The 24,857-nt window shown below is 40.2% G+C and overlaps 1 protein-coding gene across 6 annotated transcripts in view; it reads right to left on the bottom strand.

The window, feature by feature from the left end:
- Positions 1-24,857, bottom strand: part of otofa (otoferlin a) — a 128,503-nt gene that overhangs the window by 55,573 nt on the left and 48,073 nt on the right. For all 6 annotated transcript variants that reach the window (XM_020056458.2, XM_020056460.2, XM_020056457.2 and 3 more), the window contains exons 6-19: positions 24,193-24,222; positions 20,621-20,677; positions 18,077-18,147; positions 16,624-16,738; positions 16,431-16,485; positions 15,611-15,742; positions 14,462-14,524; positions 13,953-14,037; positions 13,656-13,815; positions 13,301-13,487; positions 12,946-13,132; positions 8,058-8,281; positions 4,190-4,298; positions 2,224-2,419 (exon numbers count right to left, since the gene is read on the bottom strand). In XM_020056458.2, coding sequence (XP_019912017.2) covers positions 2,224-2,419; positions 4,190-4,298; positions 8,058-8,281; positions 12,946-13,132; positions 13,301-13,487; positions 13,656-13,815; positions 13,953-14,037; positions 14,462-14,524; positions 15,611-15,742; positions 16,431-16,485; positions 16,624-16,738; positions 18,077-18,147; positions 20,621-20,677; positions 24,193-24,222 — 1,671 coding nt within the window. The remainder of the gene's footprint in view (positions 1-2,223; positions 2,420-4,189; positions 4,299-8,057; positions 8,282-12,945; positions 13,133-13,300; positions 13,488-13,655; positions 13,816-13,952; positions 14,038-14,461; positions 14,525-15,610; positions 15,743-16,430; positions 16,486-16,623; positions 16,739-18,076; positions 18,148-20,620; positions 20,678-24,192; positions 24,223-24,857) is intronic.

Here is a 24,857-nt window from a genome sequence, read left to right as displayed (position 1 = left end):
TATGTACACATAAGAAATAAAAAACTAGACTACTGTTTAGCATAGGGCAGGCTGTGTGGCTGCATGTTTTTATTCCAAACAAGCAGGAGCACAACAGGCTTGACTCTATATCCACTGATCTGTCATAAGTGAGTTGATTAGTAAAGATCTAATCTCCTGATTGGTTGCAACAAAAATCTGCATGCACTAAGCCCTTTATGGAATAGTTTGGACCAGTAGCATAGCCAGAAAAAAGACTGTAGTGTGCATCTGGAAAACGTTTTCACTACAACACAGTAGTCCATTCTTTGATTGTTATTTCAAACGTCACAGTACAATCATTCTTTACAGAATGACTATACAGCATACCCCAAATGACATTTACTTGAAAAGTTACTAGGACAGCCTAAAGATCGATTACAACTAGACTTATCCTTACATATTTGTATCATTTCATTAGACTCCAAAGTCTCTGTAAGTTCTGATGCATGATGTCAGACCTTTTAATGTCCATGAAACCTTTGTATCTGGCCACAGGAGCAGCATGGGCTTTACTCTAGCTTCATGTTTTATACAAAACTGACCAAAATGCCCCCAGTCTCTCAGTCCTGCTTTGCTAAATCTGTCTTCCTTGACATCAATGTTAAAGTGGCGGCAAAGTGGTTGGACATACCTGGCATTAGGAATCTTTGGGCACCTTTACCAAATTGTATCTTGCTTTACTCCTCAATGTCTTTGACTAAGGCACCTTCCCTAAAGGTTATTGACCTGCTCTCCTCAATGTCTTTCACTTAGATTGTTATTTTCAATCAACAAGTTGTTCAGCATTTCATAATTGTTGTATTTTATCATTGAAAACACCCTAATGACTCAGAAACTGTAGGCCTAATATATATCAGAAATCTGAGATATATTTTATATAGTACATTGAAAATCCATCTCGTTATTTTCACAAGATATATTATTAACTTGAACATTTTACAAATAATGCTTTTATCTAATTGCAGGTGATTGCACAACAATTTCAGAAGTTCTTATTCAGTGGAGTTGACATTTTCATGCACAAGGCCATGAGTTGCAAAACTTTGGAGCTTTGTGGAAAGGCTGTTGCTTCTGTCCCTTGGACAAGCTACTGTAGAGCGTGGGTTCTCCATAAACAAAGATGTGGAGATGTGCAATATGGAGGAGGACACTGTAGTCTCACAGAGACCAATATGCGACTATGTGAGTGTGTGTGGTGGAGTGGTGAAAGGGCCACTAACTTAAGAGCTGCTAAATGAGTGTGCAACAGTACGAAGCCGGTATAGGATCCACTTGGAAGAAAGGACAGAAAAAAAAGACAGAACAGATGGGCAAGAGGAAAAGGGCTGAAAATGAGCTTCAAGAGCTACGCAAGAAAAGAAGCACAATCACAAATGTATGCGAAGCTCTAGAGAAGGATGCAGACAAACTTGTAAAGAAGGCTGAAAATACAGCAAGGTCCAAGATGGAAGAACTCTTCAGTAAATATGTCTGTTGACCTCAATATTAAAGAGGTAATTTATTGAACAATAATTCAATAAATTTACTATTTTCTAATCAAATAAATTGTCTTTGTCGAGGTTTCAAAAGTTCTTGAAAATCATTAAATCTGTCTTTAACAATTGTGCAAGAACCTTGTCAGTGCATCCACATGAGAGCTAACAAGCTCATTGACTATTTATATACACACACCCTAATTGCAATTTAAAAAGCCACAGGTGTGGGAAATTCATCTTTAATTGCCATTTGCACCTGTGTGTGTCACCTAGTGTGTCTGTAACAAGACCAAACATTCAAGGGTGTGTAAACTTTTGATCAGGGCCATTTGGGTGATTTCTGTTATCATTATGATTTAAAAAGGAGCCAAACAACTATGTGATAATAAATGTCTTAATACGATGCCTATCCTTAAATAAAATACAGTTTTTTGTATGATCAGTCATATTTTCTAAATCAATGTTAAAATTTCACAGTTTCTGCCAGGGTATGCAAACTTATGAGCACAACTGTATATATATAGTATATATGCAGTATGCTAGTAAACTCGCAACAACCTATATGTTATGAAACTTCTATTAGATCAAATAATCCTCACATAGAAAAACACCTTACTTTCCTAATGACCAGCTTAGAGACAGATTTCAGGAAGACATATCCCACCCGCTTGGCCTCTTCCACTGCACACCACAACTCGTGATGACCCCTGACCCCCTGCCCTCTGACCTGTCTGTGATGACAGGTTTCATGGGAGGGGTGGAGGACACAGACACAAGGTCTGCATCATCGTCCGCCTCGTCCTCACTGGAGTTCTGCTGGATCAACTCTGAATCATCTTCATCGCTCTCTCCTCCTCCCTCTTTCCTCTTTTTCTTAGCTGCCGAGGTCTTGCTCACGCCGTCTATATGGTTGCCGTAGTTACCTGCAAGTAAATGGAGAAAAGGTATACAGTAGTATAATTGTATGGCTTTGTTATTGTGTGATATACATGTGCCAAACTAGCCAAACACTCAATTCTTCAATTAACACTAACGCTAATTGAATCTGTCAGGTCGTTACTGTATCCTCCATAGTGCAGTTTATAGTTAAATTTCAGTCATTTAGCTGACACTCTTTTCCATAGCAACTTACATACACCGATCAGCCATAACATTATGCCCACCTGCCTAATATTGTGTAGGTCCCATTTTTGCTGCAAAAACAGCCCTGAACCGTTGAGGCTTGGACTCCACTAGACCTCTAAAGGTGTGCTGTGGTATCTGGCACCAAGATGTGAGCAGCAGATCCTTTAAGTCCTGTAAGTTGCGAGGTGGAGTCTCCATGGATCGGACTTGTTTGTCCACCACATCCCACAGATGCTCGACTGGGTTGAGATCTGGGGAATTTGGAGGTCAAGTCAACACCTTGAACTTGTGGTTGTGTTCCTCAAACCATTCCTGAACAATTTCTGCTTTGTGGTGGGGCGCATTATCCTGCTGATAGTGGGCAATGCCATCAGGGAATACCATTGCCATGAAAGTGTGCACATAGTCTACAAAAATTTGTAGGTAGGTGGTACGTGTCAAAGTTACATCCACATGAATGGCAGGACCCAAGGTTTCCCAGCAGAACATTTCCCAATGCATCACACTGTCTCCACCAGTTTGCTACCTCCCATAGCCATGTTGCTACCTCCTGGTGCCATGTTCTCCAGGTAAGCGACGCACAGGCACCCGGCCATCCACGTGATGTAAAAGGAAACATGATTCATCAGACCAGGCCACCTTCTTCCATTGCTCCGTGGTCCAGTTCTGATGCTCAAAATTAGGTGCTTTCGGCAGTCACAGGGGTCAGCATGGGCACCCTGACTGGTCTGTGGCTGTGTAGCCCCATACGCAACAAACTGCGATGCACTATGTGTTCTGACAATTTTTTTTATCAGTACCAGCATTACATTTATCAGCAATTTGAGCTACAGTAGCTCGTTTGTTGGAACGGACCACACGGGCCAACCTTCGCTCCCCACATGCATGAGTGAGACCGCTTTTCCTTCCTTGGACCACTTTTGATAGGTGCTGATCAGTGCAGACCGAGAACACCCCACAAGGACTGCAGTTTTGGAGATGCTCTGACCCAGTCATTTAGCCATCACAATTTGTCCCTTGTCAAAGTCGCTCAGATCCTTACGCTTCCCATTTTTCCTGCTTCTAACACATCAACTTTGAGGACAGAATGTTCACTTGCTATCTAATATATCCCACCCAATGACAGGTGTTGAGATTATCAGTATAATTCACTTCACCTGTCAGTGGTCATAATGTTATAGCTGATCAGTGTACATTATTGATTGCATACGGTTAGTTCCTATAGTAGGAAAACAACAGGGGAGTAGAAGGGATGAATTAGCTTATTGTAAGCCTGGGATAATTCATTGCCATGATGCAATGATGATCAGATTGAAAATGTATCCAGGACATAGAGATTTATACCACTATATTGAGAAGTGCTAAGTGATTTTTTTAGCAAGCACAGACAGGCACCCATTTAACATCCCATATGAAGGATAGCATTCTAAGCAGAGCAATGTCCCCTTCAGTGCTCTGGGGCACTAAGATTTGATCTTTAGACCAGAAGAAAGTGGACGTCTAAATGGCCTCCATTATCATATTCAGCATGGACTGACCAGGACTAGTAGTGGGACGAGGGCTCTTACCTATTGTGACCTCAAAGCTGATTGGCTTATCGCCGATCTTCCTGTCAATCATGGTGGCTTCCAGGAAGGAACCAAACAAGAAGAATTCCTCTACTTTCCCTGTGGCGCTCTGAACAAAAAAATACAGAATAAAGAAGTCCTGTTCAACAACAGAGTAAACGGGGCAGTCCCCCTTTGATCTTCGCACAGAAAAACTTACAAATCCTGAGCTTTATTGGCTACACATAAATTATTACGATGTATCAGACTTTTGGAAATTATTCTTTATGTACAATAAAGCATTAAAGTGCTAACTAAAGTAAAAATTATCAAGATTGTGAACAATCCAAAATAACAATCATCAACAGAATAAAAAAGTATAACCAAAAAACTATGAAATAACAAAGATGTGTTAGTCTGTCACACGTCTCTCTTTTAGGCATGCCACAGATTAGATTAGATTCAACTTTATTGTCACTGAAAATGTACAAGTACAGTACAACGAAATGCAGTTAGCATTTGACCAGAAGTGCAAATAGAACTGAAACAATTAAGAACAATTAATGTTACAAGTGGGATGTACACTCACCTAAAGGATTATTAGGAACACCTGTTCAATTACACATTAATGCAATTATCTAATCAACCAATCACATGACAGTTGCTTCAATGCATTTAGAGGTGTGGTCCTGGTCAAGACAATCTCCTGAACTCCAAACTGAATGTCAGAAATGGAAAGAAATGTGATTTAAGCAATTTTGAGCGTGGCATGGTTGTTGGTGCCAGACGGGCCGGTCTGAGTATTTCACAATCTGCTCAGTTACTGGGATTTTCATGCACAACCATTTCTAGGGTTTACAAAGAATGGTGTGAAAAGGGAAAAACATCCAGTGTGCGGCAGTCCTGTGGGCAAAAATGTCTTGTTGACGCTAGAGGTCAGAGGAGAATGGACCGACTGATTCAAGCTGATAGAAGAGCAACTTTGAGTGAAATAACCACTCGTTACAACCGAGGTATGCAGCAAAGCATTTGTGAAGCCACAACACAACACGCACAACCTTGAGGCGGATGGGCTACAACAGTAGAAGACCCCACTGGGTACCACTCATCTCCACTACAAATAGGAAAAAGAGGCTACAATTTGCACAAGCTCACCAAAATTGGACAGTTGATGACTGGAAGAATGTCGCCTGGTCTGATGAGTCTCGATTTCTATTGAGTCAGAATTTGGCTTAAACAGAATGAGAACATGGATCCATCATGCCTTGTTACCACTGTGCAGGCTGGTGGTGGTGGTGTAATGGTGTGGGGGATGTTTTCTTGGCACACTTTAGGCCCCTTAGTGCCAATTGGGCATTGTTTAAATGCCATGGCCTACCTGAGCATTGTTTCTGACCATGTCCATCCCTTTATGACCACCATGTACCCATCCTCTGATGGCTACTTCCAGCACGATAATGTGCCATGTCACAAAGCTTGAATCATTTCAAATTGGTTTCTTGAACATGACAATGAGTTCACTGTACTGAAATGGCCCCCACAGTCACCAGATCTCAACCCAGTAGAGCATCTTTGGGATGTGGTGGAACGGGAGCTTCGTGCCCTGGATGTGCATCCCACAAATCTCCATCAACTGCAAGATGCTATCCTATCAATATGGGCCAACATTTCTAAAGAATGCTTTCAGCACCTTGTTGAATCAATGCCACGTATAATTAAGGCAGTTCTGAAGGCGAAAGGGGGTCAAACACAGTGTTATTATGGTGTTCCTAATAATCCTTTAGATGATAATTGGAAAACATTTCAATATTCTTGATTCTGGATATATAAAAATGCGCAATGAAGGCAAATTGGAGGTGTAAGGTAGCATGTGCAAATAAAATGCAGGGATACCAGCAATGAGGTTCCCAGGGTAGACATGTACATGTAACAACTGAAAACGTCTGGTTTAGGATTACAGAGAAATCACTTCAAACATATTTATGTTGTGACAACACCACTCGTCAAGACTGATTACAGGTTCCTCACTGGGGCAGTGGGTAGCGTGCCAGTCTAGGATGTGGAAAGTCGCCCGTTTGAACCATGGTTACTGGGTTTTTTTCTCCATTCCGACAAACGTTATTTTACTGCACCTAATATATCTTACGAAATCCCCTGACTATAATGTACGTAAAATAGTCTAAGTCATCCTTCTAAGACCAGGTTGTCCGCTCAGCCACAGAGCATCCGCCAAACCACACTGTGGCACAGTTCATCAGAATGCTCTCGATTGTGCAGCAGTAAAAGTTCACAAGGATCTTGGGAGACAGGCGGGCCTTCTTCAGCCTCCTGAAAAAGTACAGGCGTTGCTCTGCCTTTTTGACCAGGGTTAAGGTGTTCAGGGTCAAGGATACATATCCAATTTTTTGGCCGGACTGTGAAAGCGGCATGTTAACTAATGTAGTGAACTACTTTTGAGTAGTATACTAACACCACATCTCTGTACATGTGGCATAGTGGTTAAACACACAGTCTATCACACAGGAGACCCTGGTTTGAATCCAGTGAGGGCAACAACACACAACCCTTCTAATTGCATGCTCGCCTGGTTCATTTTATTATTTTGATCAAATAGGTCTTACAAAAATTGAATAAATGGTAAAACATATTGGAAAATGCTGCAATGTTTTCTTTCTGAATATGCAGCTCTCTCTCAGGTTCTGCTGTGGTGCAGGGATTCCTCTACAGGCAGCCATGTTTTCCACTGCTTACCCTTCTCAATGTTAAGGCTGTGCTCACTAAACCAGTATTTTGTACTCTTCTAAAGTATTGACTCTTATCTTGGCTCAACTCTTGGTATTGCAGGGCTTGTTAAGAATATGAAAGACAGTGACTGTAATTCAGTGGCTGAATTGCTCTTTTTGGTTGTAATTAGCAAATAGCAAATGGACCTAGTAATTCCCTGCATGAAGGATATAAAGGCGATTTCTCAGACCCCTGTATGCAATGCTTCAATGCGGTGCTTTTCCCATTGAGTGAAATCTTATTTTACAAGTGGACCCCAAACCTGACTGCTGCTTTGGCTGATTGACAGTTGACTGACATTTTGGGAATGCTATGGTAGGCCTCTATGAAAATGTGCCTCTGTTTGTCTCCCTCTCACCAATTAATTTAAACTCAAAGGTATTTTATTGGCATAGGAAACATGTTTTTATGTGTTTACAATACCAAAGCACATAGCCATAACGCTGTCTCACTCATCTCATTCCACATCCCCCAGGCTAAGAGGTGATAGCTACACCAGCTCCTGGCATATCGTCAAACTGGTATCAATAACCCATTGCACCCAAGGGAGGCATAAGGGAAGCATTAGTTAAATGTGACTGCCATAGGTCAGTCAGGTACTTGGCCCGGGGTAAAAAACAATGCAAATGTTTAGCTTAGGGATAACACTGGCAACTGATTTCCCTAAAGGCCAGTTAACAACAATAATGTCGATATAATGTAATTTAACAACTGAATAGAGATATCTAGCTGACGCTTTGTGTACATCTGAATAGATTAGGGACACTATTGTTTGGCCATTTGCTTGTTTCCAAATGTCCTCTGCCTCAGAATTCTTGATCTTGATTGACTGGTGTTGGGAAGGGTCAGGTACAGTAAATTAGTTTGAAAACAGTAATAAGAGGTTTCTTTGGTAACCAGCCAGTGACCTCCATTTCTAAAAGGACATGAAAATGGCCCTAACCATAAACTCATAATGTAAGCAAGCAAGTTTATTCATATAGCACAATTCATAAATAGAAGCAATTCAATTGCTTTACACTGAAAAGAAAAATATAAATATAAAGATAGTGTACATACTTAATAGGCAATGAATCCAATGAATCGCCATTCAATAATCACTCACCTCTGAGATGTGGGAGACGGGTTCCACCTGCACCTCGGTGGAGCTCACAATCTCACTGGAGCCAGTGTCCAGGATCTCCACGGCGACAGAGATGAGGAGGCGGGCCCTGAAGGACACGCCTTCCCCCAACCCCTCATTGAGGTCCTGGTGCTCATCCATCAGAGTGTACTGACGGGTAGAGCCATACATGTTGACCCAAGCTGGACCCATAGTGGGGAGAAACCCTGGGGGTACAGAACAGAACAGAACAGAACAGAACAGAACAGAACAGAACAGAACAGAACAGAACAGAACAGAACAGAACAGAACAGAACAGAACAGAACAGAACAGAACAGAACAGAACAGAACAGAACAGAACAGAACAGAACAGAACAGAACAGAACAGAACAGAACAGAACAGAACAGAACAGAACAGAACAGAACAGAACAGAACAGAACAGAACAGAACAGAACAGAACAGAACAGAACAGAACAGAACAGAACAGAACAGGGGTGAAGGAGGCGTGGATAGTGAATGACAGGAAAATTTAACAAAGGACAATTGTTAAATTGCAAAAAAGCAATTGATTCGGGGTGAAGGAGCAACTAATTCTTGTTGACTTGTGTCATTTGGGTCAAAGCACCATAAAGACTTTGAAATGACTGAATAGTGAATATCAAAAACAATATGAGCAGCAGTTAGCCTAGTGGTTACAGAATCTGAACAGTAACCGAAAGGTTGGTTGATTGAGTCCCCGAGCTTGCAGGGTAAACAAACTTCCTATAAAGAAAATCTTACTTAACTCAGGGTCAAAAATCTGATATCAAATGTGGAGGGGACCATAACAAACACTTTCTCAAGAGCAATGTTTGAGGGGGACACCAAAAGTAGTGCTGTAATACTGTTTTAGTTTGCACCATCTGTTTTCTTGCTACTGTAGCTCCGCAAATTCAGCTAGTGTGTGAACCCTACCAACATAAAACAAATGTACTAGATTAACCTCACGTTTGCTATGTGCATTGAGTTGCCTTTCAGACTAGGGTTGCCACCTTCAATGTGGAAAAATAAGGGACACCTTGCCAGCGGCCCGAAGCCCAGGGGACACAAATGAAGTGTCTGGGGGTCCTCCCCAATGAGAGTGTCAGATGATTCATTTCCTGCATTCTGGTGAATTTTTATGCATCAATTTGTTCTATTATGCATCATTTTCAAACTCCTCTGCTACTGTGAACATGAATGTGATGGAAATAGAGAAAATAAGAGCAGTTGCATCAATTATATTAAGGATTAAAACATCTGATCATAGACATGGGCAAGATTTTTGGTCTTTCAAAATAAACTATTTGGTATCTTTGGAAGAAGCAAGAACCCACCCTCCAGGAAGGATGGGGTAGCCTAGTTGTGTCTGTTGCTGCTCTCATGCTCTGGAATAGTCTCCCATTCCTCATGCTCTGGAATAGTCTCCCATTCCACATTAAATCCATTTTACCATTTCAATTTTAAATTAAATGTAAAGACCCACCCTTTTCTCTTGTTTTTAGTTCAGCCTGAGGTTGTCCCTTGGTTTTTGTCAAGTCCACTCTTTACTTACTTTTAACACCCTCTTACTGTGTTTCAATCTGTTGTTGCTTTTATTAAATTTCTCATCATTTCTTATTGTATTACTTTGATTTGATTTTACATAATTTTTGTTGTCTTAAGTGTTTTCAATTTTAGTCTGGCCCTCTATGTATTATATGTACTATTGTATTATATTATGTACTATTGTTGCCTTTTACAGTGGATATAAAAAGTCTACACTCCCCTGTTAAAATGCCAGGTTCTTGTGATGTAAAAGAATGAGACAAACATAAATCATGTCAGAACTTTTTCCACCTTTAATGTGAGCTATAACATGAACAATTCAATTGAAAAACAAACCTTTCTTTGAAGGGGAAAAATAAAAAACTCTCAATAACCTGGTTGCATAAGTGTGTACACCCTTAAACTAATACTTTGTTGAAACACCTTTTGAGTTTATTACAGCACTCAGTCTTTTTGGGTAGGAGTCTATTAGCATGGCACATCTTGAAGTGGCAATTTTTGGCCACTCTTCTTTGCAAAGCGCTCCAAATCTGTCATTTCCTGTGCACAGCCCTCTTCAGATCACTCCACAGATGTTCAATTGGATTCAGGTCTGTGCTCTGGCTGGGCCATTCCAAAACGTTAATCTTTTTCTGGTGAAGCCATGCTTTTGTGGATTTGGATGTGTGCTTTCGGTCATTGTCATGCTGAAAGGTGAACTTCCTCTTCATCTTCAGCTTTCTAAAGGACGCCTGAAGATTTTGTGCCAAAATTGCCTGGTATTTGGAACTGTTCATAATTCCCTCCACCCTGACTAAGGCCCGGTTCCAGCTGAAGAAAAACAGCCCCAAAGCATGATGCTGCCACCACCATACTTCACTGTGAGTGATGTGCAGTGTATTTGCACCAAACATACCGGATACAGGCGGCTGAAATGAGCTTTCTCCGCAGGGTGGCTGGGCGATCCCTTAGAGATGGTGAAAAGCTTGGTCACCCGGGAGGAGCTCAGAGTAGAGCCGCAGCTCCTCCACATCGAGAGGGGTCAGCTGAGGTGGCTTGGGCATTTGTTCCGGATGCCTCCTGAACACCTTCCCGGGAAGGTGTTCCGGGCCCGTCCCACCGGGAGGAGACCCTGGGGAAGACCTAGGACATGTTGGAGGGACTATGTCTCCCGGCTGGCCTGGGAACGCCCCCGGAAGAGCTAGAGGAAGTGTCTAGGGAGAAGGAAGTCTGGGCATCTCTGCTTTAACTGCTGCCCCCGCGACCCGGTCCCAGATAAGCGGAAGAAGATGGATACCTTTTGGAATTATGGCCAAAAAGTTCAACCTGGGTTTCATCAGACCATAACACATTTTCCCACATGCTTTTGGGGGACTTGATGTTTGTTTTTGCTTCAGCAGGGCTTGGATGTTTTTCTTTGTAAGAAAAGGCTTCCATCTTGCCACCCTACCCCATAGCCCACTCATATGAAGAATATAGGAGATTGTTGTCACATGTAGTCCACTTGCCAGAAATTCCTGCAGTTCCTTTAATGTTGCTGTTGGCATCTTGGAAGCCTCCCTGACCAGTTTTCTTCTCGTCTTTTCATCAACTTTGGAGGGACATCCAGTTCTTGGTAATGTCTCTGTTGTGCCATTTTTTCTCCACTTGATGATGACTAACTTCACTGTGTTCCATGGTACAGTGGGGAGAACAAGTATTTGATACATTGCCGATAGGTACACTTCAGCTGCGAGAGCCGGAATCTAACACCAAAATCCAGAAAATCACATTGTATGATTTTTAAATAATTAATTTGCATTTTATTGCATGACATAAGTATTTGATCACCTACCAACCAGTAAGAATTCCAGCTCTCACATCTCAAATCTTTGGAGGGAGCTGAAAGTCTGTATTGCCAAACAAATGCCCCGAAACCTGAAGGATTTGGAGAAGGTCTGTATGGAGGAGTGGGCCAAAATCCCTGCTGCAGTGTGTGCAAACCTGGTCAAGAACTACAGGAAACGTACTGTATGATCTCTGTAATTGCAAACAAAGGTTTCTATACCAAATATTAAGTTCTGCTTTTCTGATGTATCAAATACTTATGTCATGCAATAAAATGCAAATGAATTACTTAAAAATCATACAATGTGATTTTCGGGATTTTTGTTTTAGATTCCGTCACTCACAGTTGAAGAGTACCTATGATAAAAATTACAGCCTTTACATGCTTTGTAAGTGGGAAAACAATGAGATTCCTATGATGCTTTCGAAGCTCTCTGCGGACCATGGATTTTGCTCTAAGATGCAACTAAGAAAATATCAGGAACAGCTGAACTTTATTTGTGATTAATCAGAGTCACTTTAAATTATGGTAGATGTGTAATGACTTCTATTTAACATGACTTTGAATATGATTGGTTAATTCTGAACACAGCCACATCCCCAGTTATAAGAGGGTGTGCACACTTATGCAACCATGTTATTGTAAGGTTTTTATTTTTAATTTTTCATTGTCAATATTATAGTTCACATTAAAAGTGGAAAAAGTTCTGACATGATTTATCTTTGTATCATTCTTTTACATCACAAAAACCTGGCATTTTCACAGGGGTGTGTAGACTTTTTATATCCACTGTATGTATTATTCCTTTAATCATGTACACAGACCTGACAACATCAGGGCATTGCCCTCCAGCAAGAATTCTTTGCCCCCCAAAAATATTTTGGGTTAGATGCTTCCCAATACTGTACTTCACCAATTACTGGTGGGAATGTAGGCTAGCTCTGTTGTCTTTTTCTGCAAATGCGATTGAAGATTTAAGTGGTGTGATCACTAAGCTACAAAGAATGCGATTGAAGATTTAAGTGGTGTGATCACTAAACTACAAAGAATGTGTAACTACTGCAGTTACTAAAGCATTCAAATTTGATTGACAGTTGACAGCAAGCTGTGCATGCACAGTGACTTAACTTTCCACCAAGTGTTGGTTTTATAATTTTTTCATGTCAATCCAAGCTTGTGGAAACTTAATGTAGGGTACCTGCACGATTTGTCACTGCTGAGGGGTGGGGGGCAGTGGATCAAACCACTGTGACGCACTGTGTCTATAATCAGCATAAGTGCTTTCATTGTGTCTTAATACTATTATTGAAATTAAATATTTATGTTTACAGTGATATATTGGGGGGACAAATCATAGTTTTCCCCAGGATGGGAGGGTCATGACCCCATGTCCTCCCCGGGATTTCCACCTATGATTTAACTGGTAAAGTAAAAAGAAAAAAAGATTGGATTGACCCATTGTACTTTTGACCTATGGTCAGGGTCACCTGACCTTTGTCACCAAAGATCACCTTACCTTTGTCACCATCGTTGGCGATCTTTCGCAGGTCAATAAAGTGAGTTCCGATGGCGACATCGTTGACTTTGTCAGAGTCTCGTATCTGGACCTTCATGCGTTTGCAGAGCGGAGGAAACATCTCAGTGAAGACCACCTGCTCATTCCAGATGGGCTCGTAACTGCTCTTCTGGACTGATGTCTTGCCCTGGAGGAAACATTGAAAATAATCACATACATTAAAAAAGAGTTAAACATACTCAATACATAAATAATCATATTGCATAATGAATAACAGATGTATAATGCCTTTGTAAGCATTGAATGGAGTGGATGGGTCATGATCTCCTAAAAAAGTATCTGTTAGTAGACCCACTTTCTGTCCGGCGAAGACCACTTGTACGTAAGGGTCAACCAGGTCTCTGTTTTCCCCTATAAAGGCTTTCTTCACATTTGCCATGAGGTTGGTGTTCATCTTAGGGAGGCCCTCAGCGCGGTAGACCTTTACATAGAATCGCGCCCACTGCCTCTCAGCGGGAACACCTTCTGGAAGTAAGAGGTTCCTGACCAGAAAAAACAGTTGAAATAACAAATTTACCTCATCATAATTCCTCGATAGCATTCACAGGCCATTTTATGTTTTCCTCTAAGCCCTCAACAAAAGTCTCACTATTCAACAACATTCTATTCCCATTTGTACTTTGTAACCCTCCAACAAAACATTGTCTCACCCTTCTATGTCGTCTTCGTCCGTCTCATTGGCTTTGTGCGGGGTCTTGATGTTGTCCCCTTTTGCTACCACGGCAATGTCACACTTTACGTAACCTTTGCAACCCGCCGTGATGTCGTCAGGGTCTGACAGCATGGCCCATTTGTGGTAAAACTGATGTTCTGTGATAGACAATTTTCAATCAGTTATTTATTCATTTTACAAGTGAAGAATTATAATTTGTCCTAGCAATACATACGTATTGAGACAACTCATTATGAAAGACATCCAGATCCATGTCTCCAGTCTCAAGACTTACCAGGCTGGGAGTAGACTGTGCCAACATCCATCTTGAAGGTGCCAACCAATGTTCCACTCCGCAGTAGGTTCTTGGAATGGATCACCTGGTGTAAAGATGAGAACATCAGTGGGTCATTTCAACATAGAGAATGTAGCCCGGTGCTACAAGTGTTACCCACTGGCCAATTTGAAATGCTATCAAATCTGGTTATGTTCCCTTAAAGGAAACCTGTCTGCAATCAAAAAACAACCAGAGTAAAGTTTTAATTTAAGATGAGTTGGCGATAATCTGATGGTCATCAATAGTTGCGGCTGGTCAATAACAAATGCATGGAAACCACATAGGCTACACCACTCCTATAACAGAGGCTGTTGGGGTTGTAGTTGTTGTGAAGGTAGTACAGTGCATTGTGGTAGAACTAAGAGAAAACATTGGTTTCATGCTCAAAGGCTATTGCAGTAAAGTGAATGACTGAGTGGGTGTGTGGCTGTTTATGTGTGTGAGTTTCAGAAAGATACACCACTCACTGAAAGCTTTAGAATCTTGTCAAACATGACATCAGGTGGCATGTGGAAGTCAAAGACAAAATACTGTGGGGAGAAGAAAAGACGTGATGTCATGGGATAGTCATGGCATTATTTTGTGATGTGTAATTCATGATCGTGGCTTCATCTCGTTGCAGCAACTCCCAGTGGGCAAAGCAGAGTCAAAGATCAGGACGTGTCCTCAAATGCATATTGTGTCCTGCCAGGAGGTTCAGTTCCTCTTCACACTGCTTGCTCACCCAGGGAGTATGCTGAAACCTAAGCACTTGTAAAATAACCTTAGAATAATAATCACAATTGAGCTAGCAGGCTCCCGTGACTGATCACAGGGAGTGGTTAGAATGCAACATGACTTGGTAACCCTATCCAACATCCCTCCAAACAACCCGGGTGATGCTGACACTTGAAAGCAATGCTTTGACATTTGAGATGCCCTCTACAGTCCAAGATATTAAGCACAACAAATCTCCATGAACAGGACTTTGCAACATATCATACAAAACAAATACAAATAACGTATTGGATTTAACATATCATATAATAAGTGCATGATGGTGAACACAATTCTATGACATCACACACAACACAGGATCAATTTCTGCCAGTAAACACTAATTTCAAAACTAGTGGTTGAAATTATCCAAAGTTCGGGAGTTCAGCTTTATGTTGATTTCAACCTATAAAGATAAATTCATCAAGGACACAACCCACAGGTTTCTAAATGCTTGAGTTCAATACAAGAATACAACCAATAAACAAAAGTACTTCCAACATGGATGAATTAAATCAGAGTCACACCCATGTTAACAGTATATAAAACAACAGTACATTTACCGATGAACACATTTGTCAGGAGCAGGATCCCGACACTAACTGAATAATGCATTCTCATTTTGCTCAGCTTCTCTCTTGTGAAATAAAAGTTTAATATGCCGAGCTTAAGGCAGAAAACATTCCCGCTGAGCCCGTTGAAGAGGCTTTGATCTGAACAGAGCCAAAGAGCAAGGCCGGTGCCGGAGCCTCCGTAGTAACACCAGCCGCTCTTCTCACTGTTTCAAGTCTATCACTGTAGAAAAAAAGAGGAGAGGGGATGTGAGGGAAGCAGAGGGAGAACGAGAAAGATGCATGTACCTCATTGTAGTAGGGGCAGTTAGTGGACTCCTTCATGGAGGTGTACTTCTTGTCGTCCCCAATCTCCACACACACCACAGGGTCCATGTTGAGGCCAACCAGTTGTCTGGCCTCCACCACTGTGACGCTTATCTAACGGGAAACATCGGCATCAGTGTTTCAAATGAATAAAACATCACCTAAAATCCCAGTTCCCAGAATTCAGAGGGAATAATTGGGAAGGGAATCTTTCACCTTGGAATCATCTCCTAATGTGTAAAAGTAAATGATTGCACCATAGAACAATGTGGTAAATCTAAGCGAATAAGATGAAAGATGAAAGTCTCTCAGGGCTAATTATCCCTGTATTAGAAGATTATGGTCTAGTGCATAGAGCACAGCACAGTGTATTTACTGGGCTGTGAACATCTCAGACCATGGTCATAGAGACTGGCACATAACTCCATATAGGCCAGCGTGCTGTTGCTGGCAGGGATATCTGTGGGTTTATTCAGCCTATAAGCTAAATTAATGCTAGCCTCTGTTCTACCCACCCAGCCTTTGCATTATCCCCTTTATTCTTACTGGAGCTTTCTTTCTTTCCACTTCACAGAGATCCCTCCATCCATTCTTCCCTCCTCTATCAACTAAACACCAGCAGCTACTTTGCAGTGAAGCTATGGAGGAATGTACCCAATGCAACTAAGACACACATCTAACAGAGTTAGGCGTAGGCCAAATCTCCCCTTAGGGGCTGCTTGTCAAAGAAAGTCCATGGTTACACCTGACCACAGTGATTAAAATTACAAAGGGAGTAGTGATGGTCTATAATTCCTCTCACCTGGTAATCCACCGGCCTCCCAGAACTAGGCTCCATCTTGATATCAGGCTTTGATCTGAGAGAATTAAAGATTAAAAACAATAAATTCCTTGTGAAATGTAGAAAGCAGTTCGTTACTGTAACATGGGTTATAAACACATAGCTGCGTCATGAAGGTTCTCTGGTAAAAATTTAAAAATACATTGACACTGACCTCTTGTTGGAGACATTAGTGGTCACAGCAGTGCAGGAGGCAAGGGAGATGCAGTCTGGGTCCAGACGTATAGGCTTCCTGTCCAAATCCTCCATATCCAGTATTGCTGCTTCATCTGGAGGGTGCCATTATAATGCCAACACAATTAATGTCAGTTAATGCCAGGAGTGGGCCACCTTGGCTATCTCTATCTTGTCTTTAACACCACAGATTAACACTAGAACCGCCAGGCCTTTCAGACCCCCAGTATCGACAACAGCCAAACGCCATTTGGTGTCTTTAGCATACGAATTAGCATATATCTCCTAGCTCTATTCTCCTAGAGTACTAAAATATAATTTGTCTATAGGTGACATGAATAAGTTATCGAAAACCTGAGAGGAGTTATTAGAAAAAGACGAGGCCAATTTCTCCAAATGAATAGGCTATGTGAACAGTGCGTCTTTGCAGGACTCTCCCGGGGCTTCTAGTTTGGGCTATGAATGATGTTGAATTGTCAAGTAGCATATATCGTTTGTATTATGTTTCAATTAATTTGTTGAATGGTCATGGAAACCTTGCATTTCATTTGTAAGTTCATTCAAGTTCAACCATTCATCTGGGAGTATTGCACATTCATCCATTGACATCATGTATTCAGTTAGGGGTGATTTGCGCCTGGGTACCATTATCGGCAGCCTGGGTACCTACGCTAAGTGGCTTGTGCTTTTGTAGGATTAAGTCAGAAAAAGGGGTAAAAAAACAGGAAAAATATTATTTTTTAAGAGTTCTGACAATGGAACAATGTAATATATGCCTATTTAGGAAGCTTTAAAAAATTGGCTGTTTTTGCCAGCCCCTGTAAACGGAGCCAGCCAAGCAGTGAATGTCTCTTACTGAGTGACTGACTGAGTGTCAGACTGACTGACTGACTACCCGTTGTTAAATAGCATAATCAGTGGGCAAACTTACAAAATCAGCAGTGGATCAAATAATGTTTTCCCTCACTGTACATTATAGTAAGTCTAAACTAAAACTATTTACGGTTATAATGTATTGCGACAATTTCTGGTGGATTTTCTAAGTACGCATCCGTGCATACTTTTTGGGGTAAAATCGGCTTTATCAAAACCCCTTCGGCAGTAAACGGGTAGGGGTTTCCACGATTCTCTCGTTTTTTCACTTGATGAAAAAGTAGGTTATCGTCACTTATATTGACCATTATTTTATCAATATCATTCATGAATGATGAAGTAATGAAATAGCTTAGGCAGGGCACAGCTCACCTTCAGTCTCGCTTGCAGATGGTGGCAACAATTATCACTTTTAATTGCAGGCCAGCTGAATGAAGTGTGCCTGGTTACTTCTCTGGTATTTTAATTACAAACTCAACCATCAATTGGCGTAGGCATTTGGTGGTTCTAGTGTTAACCCAACCACGGACTGGAAGAACAACTGATTAATAAAAGTGTACCTTTCCTGTGGTCATCTTTGGAGCTCTTGTTCTTGCCAAGCTTCATGGCTGCAAATACACCCTTTCCTGCTCTAAGGGAGGAAGTGCAGAGATATAGGAAATCCTTTTAAGGAAAATCTGGTCAATAGCTGTTGGATTACTGACAGAGAGAATTGCCCAAAATGTCAGGTTATGTGTTTTCATTAGGCTCATTATTATTTTGTTTTAAGTCTTCATGTATTAATCTGGGGAGAAATTCTTTAATAAATAACCTGTAGAAAAACAGTAACTAACTAAACCCCACACCAACATAGCTACAGTTCTGTTTTTGTTCAGAATATATTTTTCTTTTGGTTTTGAACGTGGCCTGTTCTGTTTAGTTTTTGTACTTTGATTTTGCACACAGCTTGTCCTTTGGCTTTTAACGTTTTCACCTGTGCCTTGTTTACTCCTCTTTGTGTCCCTATTTAAGTTCTTCCTACGATTGTATTTTTGTCAGTCATTGTATGAATGTCATGTGTCATTTGCAGCATGTTCTGTTCCTGAGTTGTGCAATAAAGAGTACGTTTCTTCCTGAGCCTCTGCGCCTGTGTCCTGATACCGCCACTCATGACAACATGCGCCATCAGGATGGAAACATTTTGCAGAGACAAACATCAAGTTGACAAGACAAGTCTCTTCACCCCTTGACCCCAATCACAATAGAAACCGGCGGTGTCCTGTGACAGCACATAGTTATTACTGAGGATCACATATCAGCAATACCGGAACCATAACAAAGGCCTGGACCAACAAATGAGGGGCCTTAATAATTAAAAACGATGAGCGTGACCAACCAATTAGTTGCAGATATGGGTAGATGTCAGATAGAGGATGAAAGGGAGGTCTTCAAGTGTTCTGCAGTGAAGCAGTTGAGCCGAGTTCAAGTTCTGGTTTCCATTATTTGACAAATTCACTGATATCCATCAAATGCCTTGTTTGATAAGAACCAGAACATAAAGGAGATAAGAGTGTTCTTTCAAGAATATATATGAAATTACAAAGTGTCCAACATGCCAAGTTTAGCAGGATGGATTGAAAATGAAACATTGCTTTAAAAAGAAGCAGTTAACAACTACCAAAGACAGTCTTTCATTCAATGCTGGAGTGTCTAGAAAGTTCGATTCAACACAATAGAAAAAATAATTAAAGGAAAGCCTCACATTTTTGTATTCAAACTGGCAAGCTTTTCACTTTTCAATTGGAGAAATTCCTTAATCAGCAATATTCTGTAAAATCAGTTTACTTCAGAGGTGAATAGCTTTGTTTTCTAATGTCTTGAAGACTGTAAACTCTATACACTCTATTTGAAAAAGCTTGATGAGTAAAAATAAAATAAATATTTTGCTGCTGGACTGCAACACTACTTTTTGCCAGCTACAGAATATCCTTGAATGTTGAGTAAATTAACAAACTTACTACATGTCTTACATATGTACACTTAATTCATCTTGTACTACACAGAAATACTAAGCTAATCACTGTTCCATTTTATATTATTTAGCCAGTCTCAATAATAAATATTCATCACCATTGTAATTCACAAGTGATTAAAAGTTATTTTATAGCTGTTTAATTTCCTTACTTGGACTGGACTCAACAATTACACATCACTATGTAAGCCAATATGGGCAAGAACACTTGCAGCCAAATAAAAGTGAGGTTACCATGAATTTTAGTACAGAACAACACAAGATGTCGCCCATACCAAACGGTCACTAATGGAGTTAGTACTGACTGCTATGTGAGTGTTACAACAAGTTTATGACCACAGCATTTAGGTTAAATAGGGTTCTTTACAAACACACACAAAAATGACCAGCTCATCCTTCTCTAGACAGCGATTGGCCAACTCAAGCACATTTTCAAACGGTCTGTTAAAGACGGTAAATTGGGTTTAAGCAATTAAAGTTTCAGCCCCAAATAAGAGTACTGAACTTTTCAACAACAATTTCAAGGTTTGAGTTCACAGAATTACATATCAAAAGTTACCTTTTCCTGGGCTGTGAAAAACGGTATGTTGAAAATGTTTTTGTCTCTGATTGATAAAATTAGAAGATTTATTCAATACATTGTTGAATAAAAATATCAGTCAGATTAACACATAATGAAGCTGTTCATACCACTCAGGCAGAAGCAAGTGGTCCATACATACCATATGCAAGATTCGAAAGGTCCAAAACCAGCTCAGGAGGTCATTCCTGTCTCTCAACAAAATAAGCTTGAATTGTGACCATTCACGCTATTCCGTATGGAGCCTAGCTAATAGGCGTACCTGAATCCAGGTAGGTCCTGCCTAATGTGGAGGTATACAGGTGTGAATCCAGGGAGACACAGGAGCGAGAGCGGTAGAGGTGCTCTGGGGTTGGGGGATCACTGACGATTAAACAATATGATAGGGTAGCAAAGCATGGCAAGGGAGCAAACACACAGCATATACTGGTCTGTACTGAAGGGTGCATGAGCACGCCAACACGCTCTCACATGCACACAGTGCATCGGTTGTATAAGCATTTAATCTCTCACTCTTTTGCCGTTGAAAGATGATTAAAGAGAACAGTCTGGTGTGTGTCAGTCAGAGATCTGTAGGGGATGACGGTTTCATCTTAGCAAGCAAGTTTATTTATATAGCAAAATTCAAACATAGAAACAATTCAATGTGATTTACAAAGAAACATTTAAAATATAAAAATACAAGAGCATAAATACAAATACTCAAATGAAAACATCAAAACAACATCATAATAATAAAACATTGAATAAGAAAATAGAAATCCAATAAAAATGTGATAAAAACATAGGAAGCTATAAAAGCTGGTTAAGTTTAAGCGCTCAATCATTGGCGTGTGAAAAGAGAAGTGTTTTTAACCTGGAGTGATGTGCTCTGTTCTCTTGGTCCTTCTAGTAGCAGCATTATGAATGAGCTACAGTTGTTTTCCAGTCTTTTTAGGGAGTTTAGTTAAGAGGCCATTAAAGTAGTCAACACTACTAGAGATAAAAGCATGGATGAGCTACTCTTGTCTTTTTTGGACAGAAAGCCCTTGATTCTGGTTGTATTTTTAAGATGAAAGAATGCTGTTATGGTGACAGCTTTGAAATGACTGTAAAATGTGAGGTCTGAATCAGAACACCAAGATTACACACTTGGTCCCTGGTTTATAGGGCCTGAGAATCCAGCTGTTTACTAATACTAGATATTTTATTTTTGTTGCCAAACACAATAATCTCTGTTTTATCTTGGTTTAATTGTAGAACATTTTCCACGTATTTATGTGCTCTATACAGTGACACAGTCAAAGTCTATTGAGCTTTTCTCATACGGTTCGACAGTCATATATATTTGAGTATAATCTGCGTAGCTATGGTAGTTACTGTTGTTGTTCTGTAGAATTTGGCCCAGAGGTAGCATATAGAGATTGAACAGAAGCGATCCGAGAACTGATCCCTGGGGAACTCCGCATGTCATAGCCACCCTATCAGATTCATCATTACCAATGGTGACAAAGTAAGATCTGAACCAATCAAGGACTGTCCCGGAGAGTCCTATCCAATTTTCCAGCATATCTAGAAGTTTTCTATGATCTACAGTGTCAAAGACTGCACTGAGATCTAATAGAACCAGAACTGTTTTTTATTTCGAATTAGTATTCAGCCATATATCATTTAAAACTTTTATCAGGGCTATTTCAGTACTGTGGTGAAGTCGGAAGCCTGACTGAAAGGTCTCTTGAGTTTACAAAATTGCTGAGTAGATTGAAGACAACCTTCTCAATGATCTTGGGTATAAATGCGAAATGTGATACAGGTCTATAGTTGTTCAATATACATGAATCCAGTTTTCCCTTTTTTAATAAGGGCTTAATGGCAGCTGTTTTTAGAGAAGTTGGGAAAATGCCTGATTGCAGAAAGCTATTAACTATTTGCTATATGTCCATTGTTATAGAGTTAAAAATAACCTGATGGCAGTGTGTCGAGAAAACATGTAGAAGCTTTAAGATGTCAAACTGTTTCTTCTAGGGATTTTTTATCAATTGTATTAAAATGCAACATAATAACCAAGTTATGTCTTGGTGGTCGTGGTGACGGTACAGAGTCCTTGTTAGACTATGTAGTTCTGATGGTCCGTCTAATACTTATAATTCTTTCACTAAAGAAACACACAAATTAATTACATTTCACAGTGGACATGAGTTCTGATGCTATCTGCTTTAGGGGATTTTTAAGCTTGTTGACCATGGCAAATAGAGTGCGAGTATTGTTGATATTCTTGTTGTTCATTACCGATAAATGTTGCTGTCTGGCCCTGCGTAACACATTGTTGAAGCTACCAAGGATTTGTTTATTGATGTTTTAGTGAATTTGAAGTTTAGTTTTCCTCCACTTACGTTCCACTTTACTACATTCTGTTTTGAGGACGTTTGCCATCATGGTGGTTCTCCACTGTGTTTTCTGTTTGCTCATAGTTTTCTTTACCTTTACCGGTGCAACAAGATCCATGACATTCAATAATTTGGCATAAACATTTTCCAGGAGTACATCAACTGACACAGCGCTTATTGTTGGAGAGAGAGCTATGGCTTACATAAACTGAGCATTTGTAATGTACCTTTTTGTAACAGAAACAGTTTACTGGAACATTCGGGTGATATGTGATTCAAAAAAGACACAGAAAGGATCAGACAGGGCCAAGTCTTTAACCATGACAGAGGAAATATCGAGACCGTTAGAGATAACCAAATCTAGAATGTGGCCTTGAGTGTGCGTATGCTCTTTCACATGTTGAATGAGATCAAATGTGTTAAGTAGTGCACATTTTTTTTTTGGCATTATTGTCCGTATTATAATCTCTGTGGATGTTGAAATCCCCTGTAATTAATAAACAATTTATAATCAACTGATATAACTGAGAGTAGTTCAGCAAAATCATCAGTGAAATTTGCAGAATATCGTGGAGGTCTGTAAATGGTTAAAAAGAAGATTTTGGGGGTACCCTTCAATGTAAAACAGATTAAAAAAATGCTACTGGAATGTATCTTTGAATAGGGCAGCCACTCTTCCTCCTTTCCTACCATTTCGACACATATTCATATAACCAAATTCTTCGGGTGCTGTCTCATTAAGAACAGTAGCACTACAATCTTCTGTTAGCCACATTTCAGTGAGAAACATAACATCTAGGTTGTTGGATACTATAATGATATTTACCAAGAATGATTTGTTGACAGGAGATCTGATATCAAGTAAAGCCAGCTTAATAGATGTGATAGGGGTTCCGGGACTTGTAGGTTGACGTGTTACAGTTAACAAATTAGACACTCGATCCCTTCTATTTCCAATCAAAAGAGGAATAGAGGTATCGGGTCCTAGCTTGTAATCAAAACAATCGGCATTGCTATTTTCACAATAGCAGGGACTCAAAGCAAATCACAGAGTATATTCTGTGCTCTATGGAAATAAAGGCTACAGTAACAAGATGGAAGTGATGAAAAGGCAGTAGACAGACTTAGGAAGCAGCCTGTCAGCCTTCAAAATTTCAACACAGATACATCAAAGAGACTAAAGAGAAAGACTCAAACACTACAAAAGAAACAAAGCCGGCAGTTATACCTCCTGCTTTCATCCCTCCCCACTCATCTGGAAATGCAGATTGTGACAAATAGATTGGTTCACAAACCTCATTATCTTTCAAATGAATCTGTATCCGACTCAGAGAAATGGGGGAGAGAAACTGATTGTGAGCCTTTTGCGTTTTGGCTATTGTCATTTAATCAACGACCCTGTGACTTTAGTTTGATAGACTATATAGGAGACTGTGATGTGTGAGAATTTGAAAAGTCAGTCAGTAGACAGACCAGTGAGATGGAATGATGAGAAGTAGAAATTAAAAACTGACTGAACTTCAGAAAAACCATAAAAATATATCTGAAAAAATATATTATAAGACATCAGCGGTACGCAATTTATCCAGTCATTATTCAGATGAGGGTATTTCAACCCACTGAACAAAATGACTGTTTTCCCATAAATTAAATCAGGGATAACGTGTTTTTGTCTTTACAATAAAATCTCTGTTTAATTTGAACAATGTAACAAAATACCTGGTCTTTTTGGCCTTCTTTTCCTTTGAACTGAAATAGAAGAAAAACCAAACAATCAAACATTATGAATGAATTCAGAGATTTTCAAAATACTGCAGATCAAACCATTCACAGCACACCAAACCGATCAAAACCACACAAGCTTTCACCTTGAATAAGGTTATAAAGTAGCCTCATTCAAGCAACTCCACAGCCATGAGGAGCAAGAACCCATAGCACACTACTGTTTCAGCTTCAGTGCAGCATCACAGAGGAATATCCAAAGCAGACTCAGCAAACAGCAAACATTTTACAGCAATAAAGATTGAGACAATTAAAGTCAAACAACCCCATGCAGCTAGATTGCAATGTGTGTTCATGAACACCTAACGTCATCATTGACAACAGAATCCTCTGATACCAACCACATCCATTCACACTGAACAATATTATCAAGGGTGTGTGATATGTCACCCGGTAACCATGAATATTGTTTTTTTGCACTCTGTATTGATACATAATTAATGAGAGGGCTTCTGTATGTGTATAGTGACTCCAGAGGAACGCAAAAAGACAATGAACATCAATACAAACTGGCCCTCTGCCTTATGACTAAGTAACGCTACTGTCTGGACCTGACTCTTGTGGTTGTGGGATCGATAGAACATAATAACTGTTGAAGCAAT

This window comes from Esox lucius, chromosome 18 (genome assembly GCF_011004845.1).
Source record: "Esox lucius isolate fEsoLuc1 chromosome 18, fEsoLuc1.pri, whole genome shotgun sequence".
Lineage (NCBI taxonomy): Eukaryota > Metazoa > Chordata > Actinopteri > Esociformes > Esocidae > Esox > Esox lucius.
Note: the sequence above shows the minus strand (reverse complement) of the source record. Positions and strands in the feature narration are given on the sequence as shown.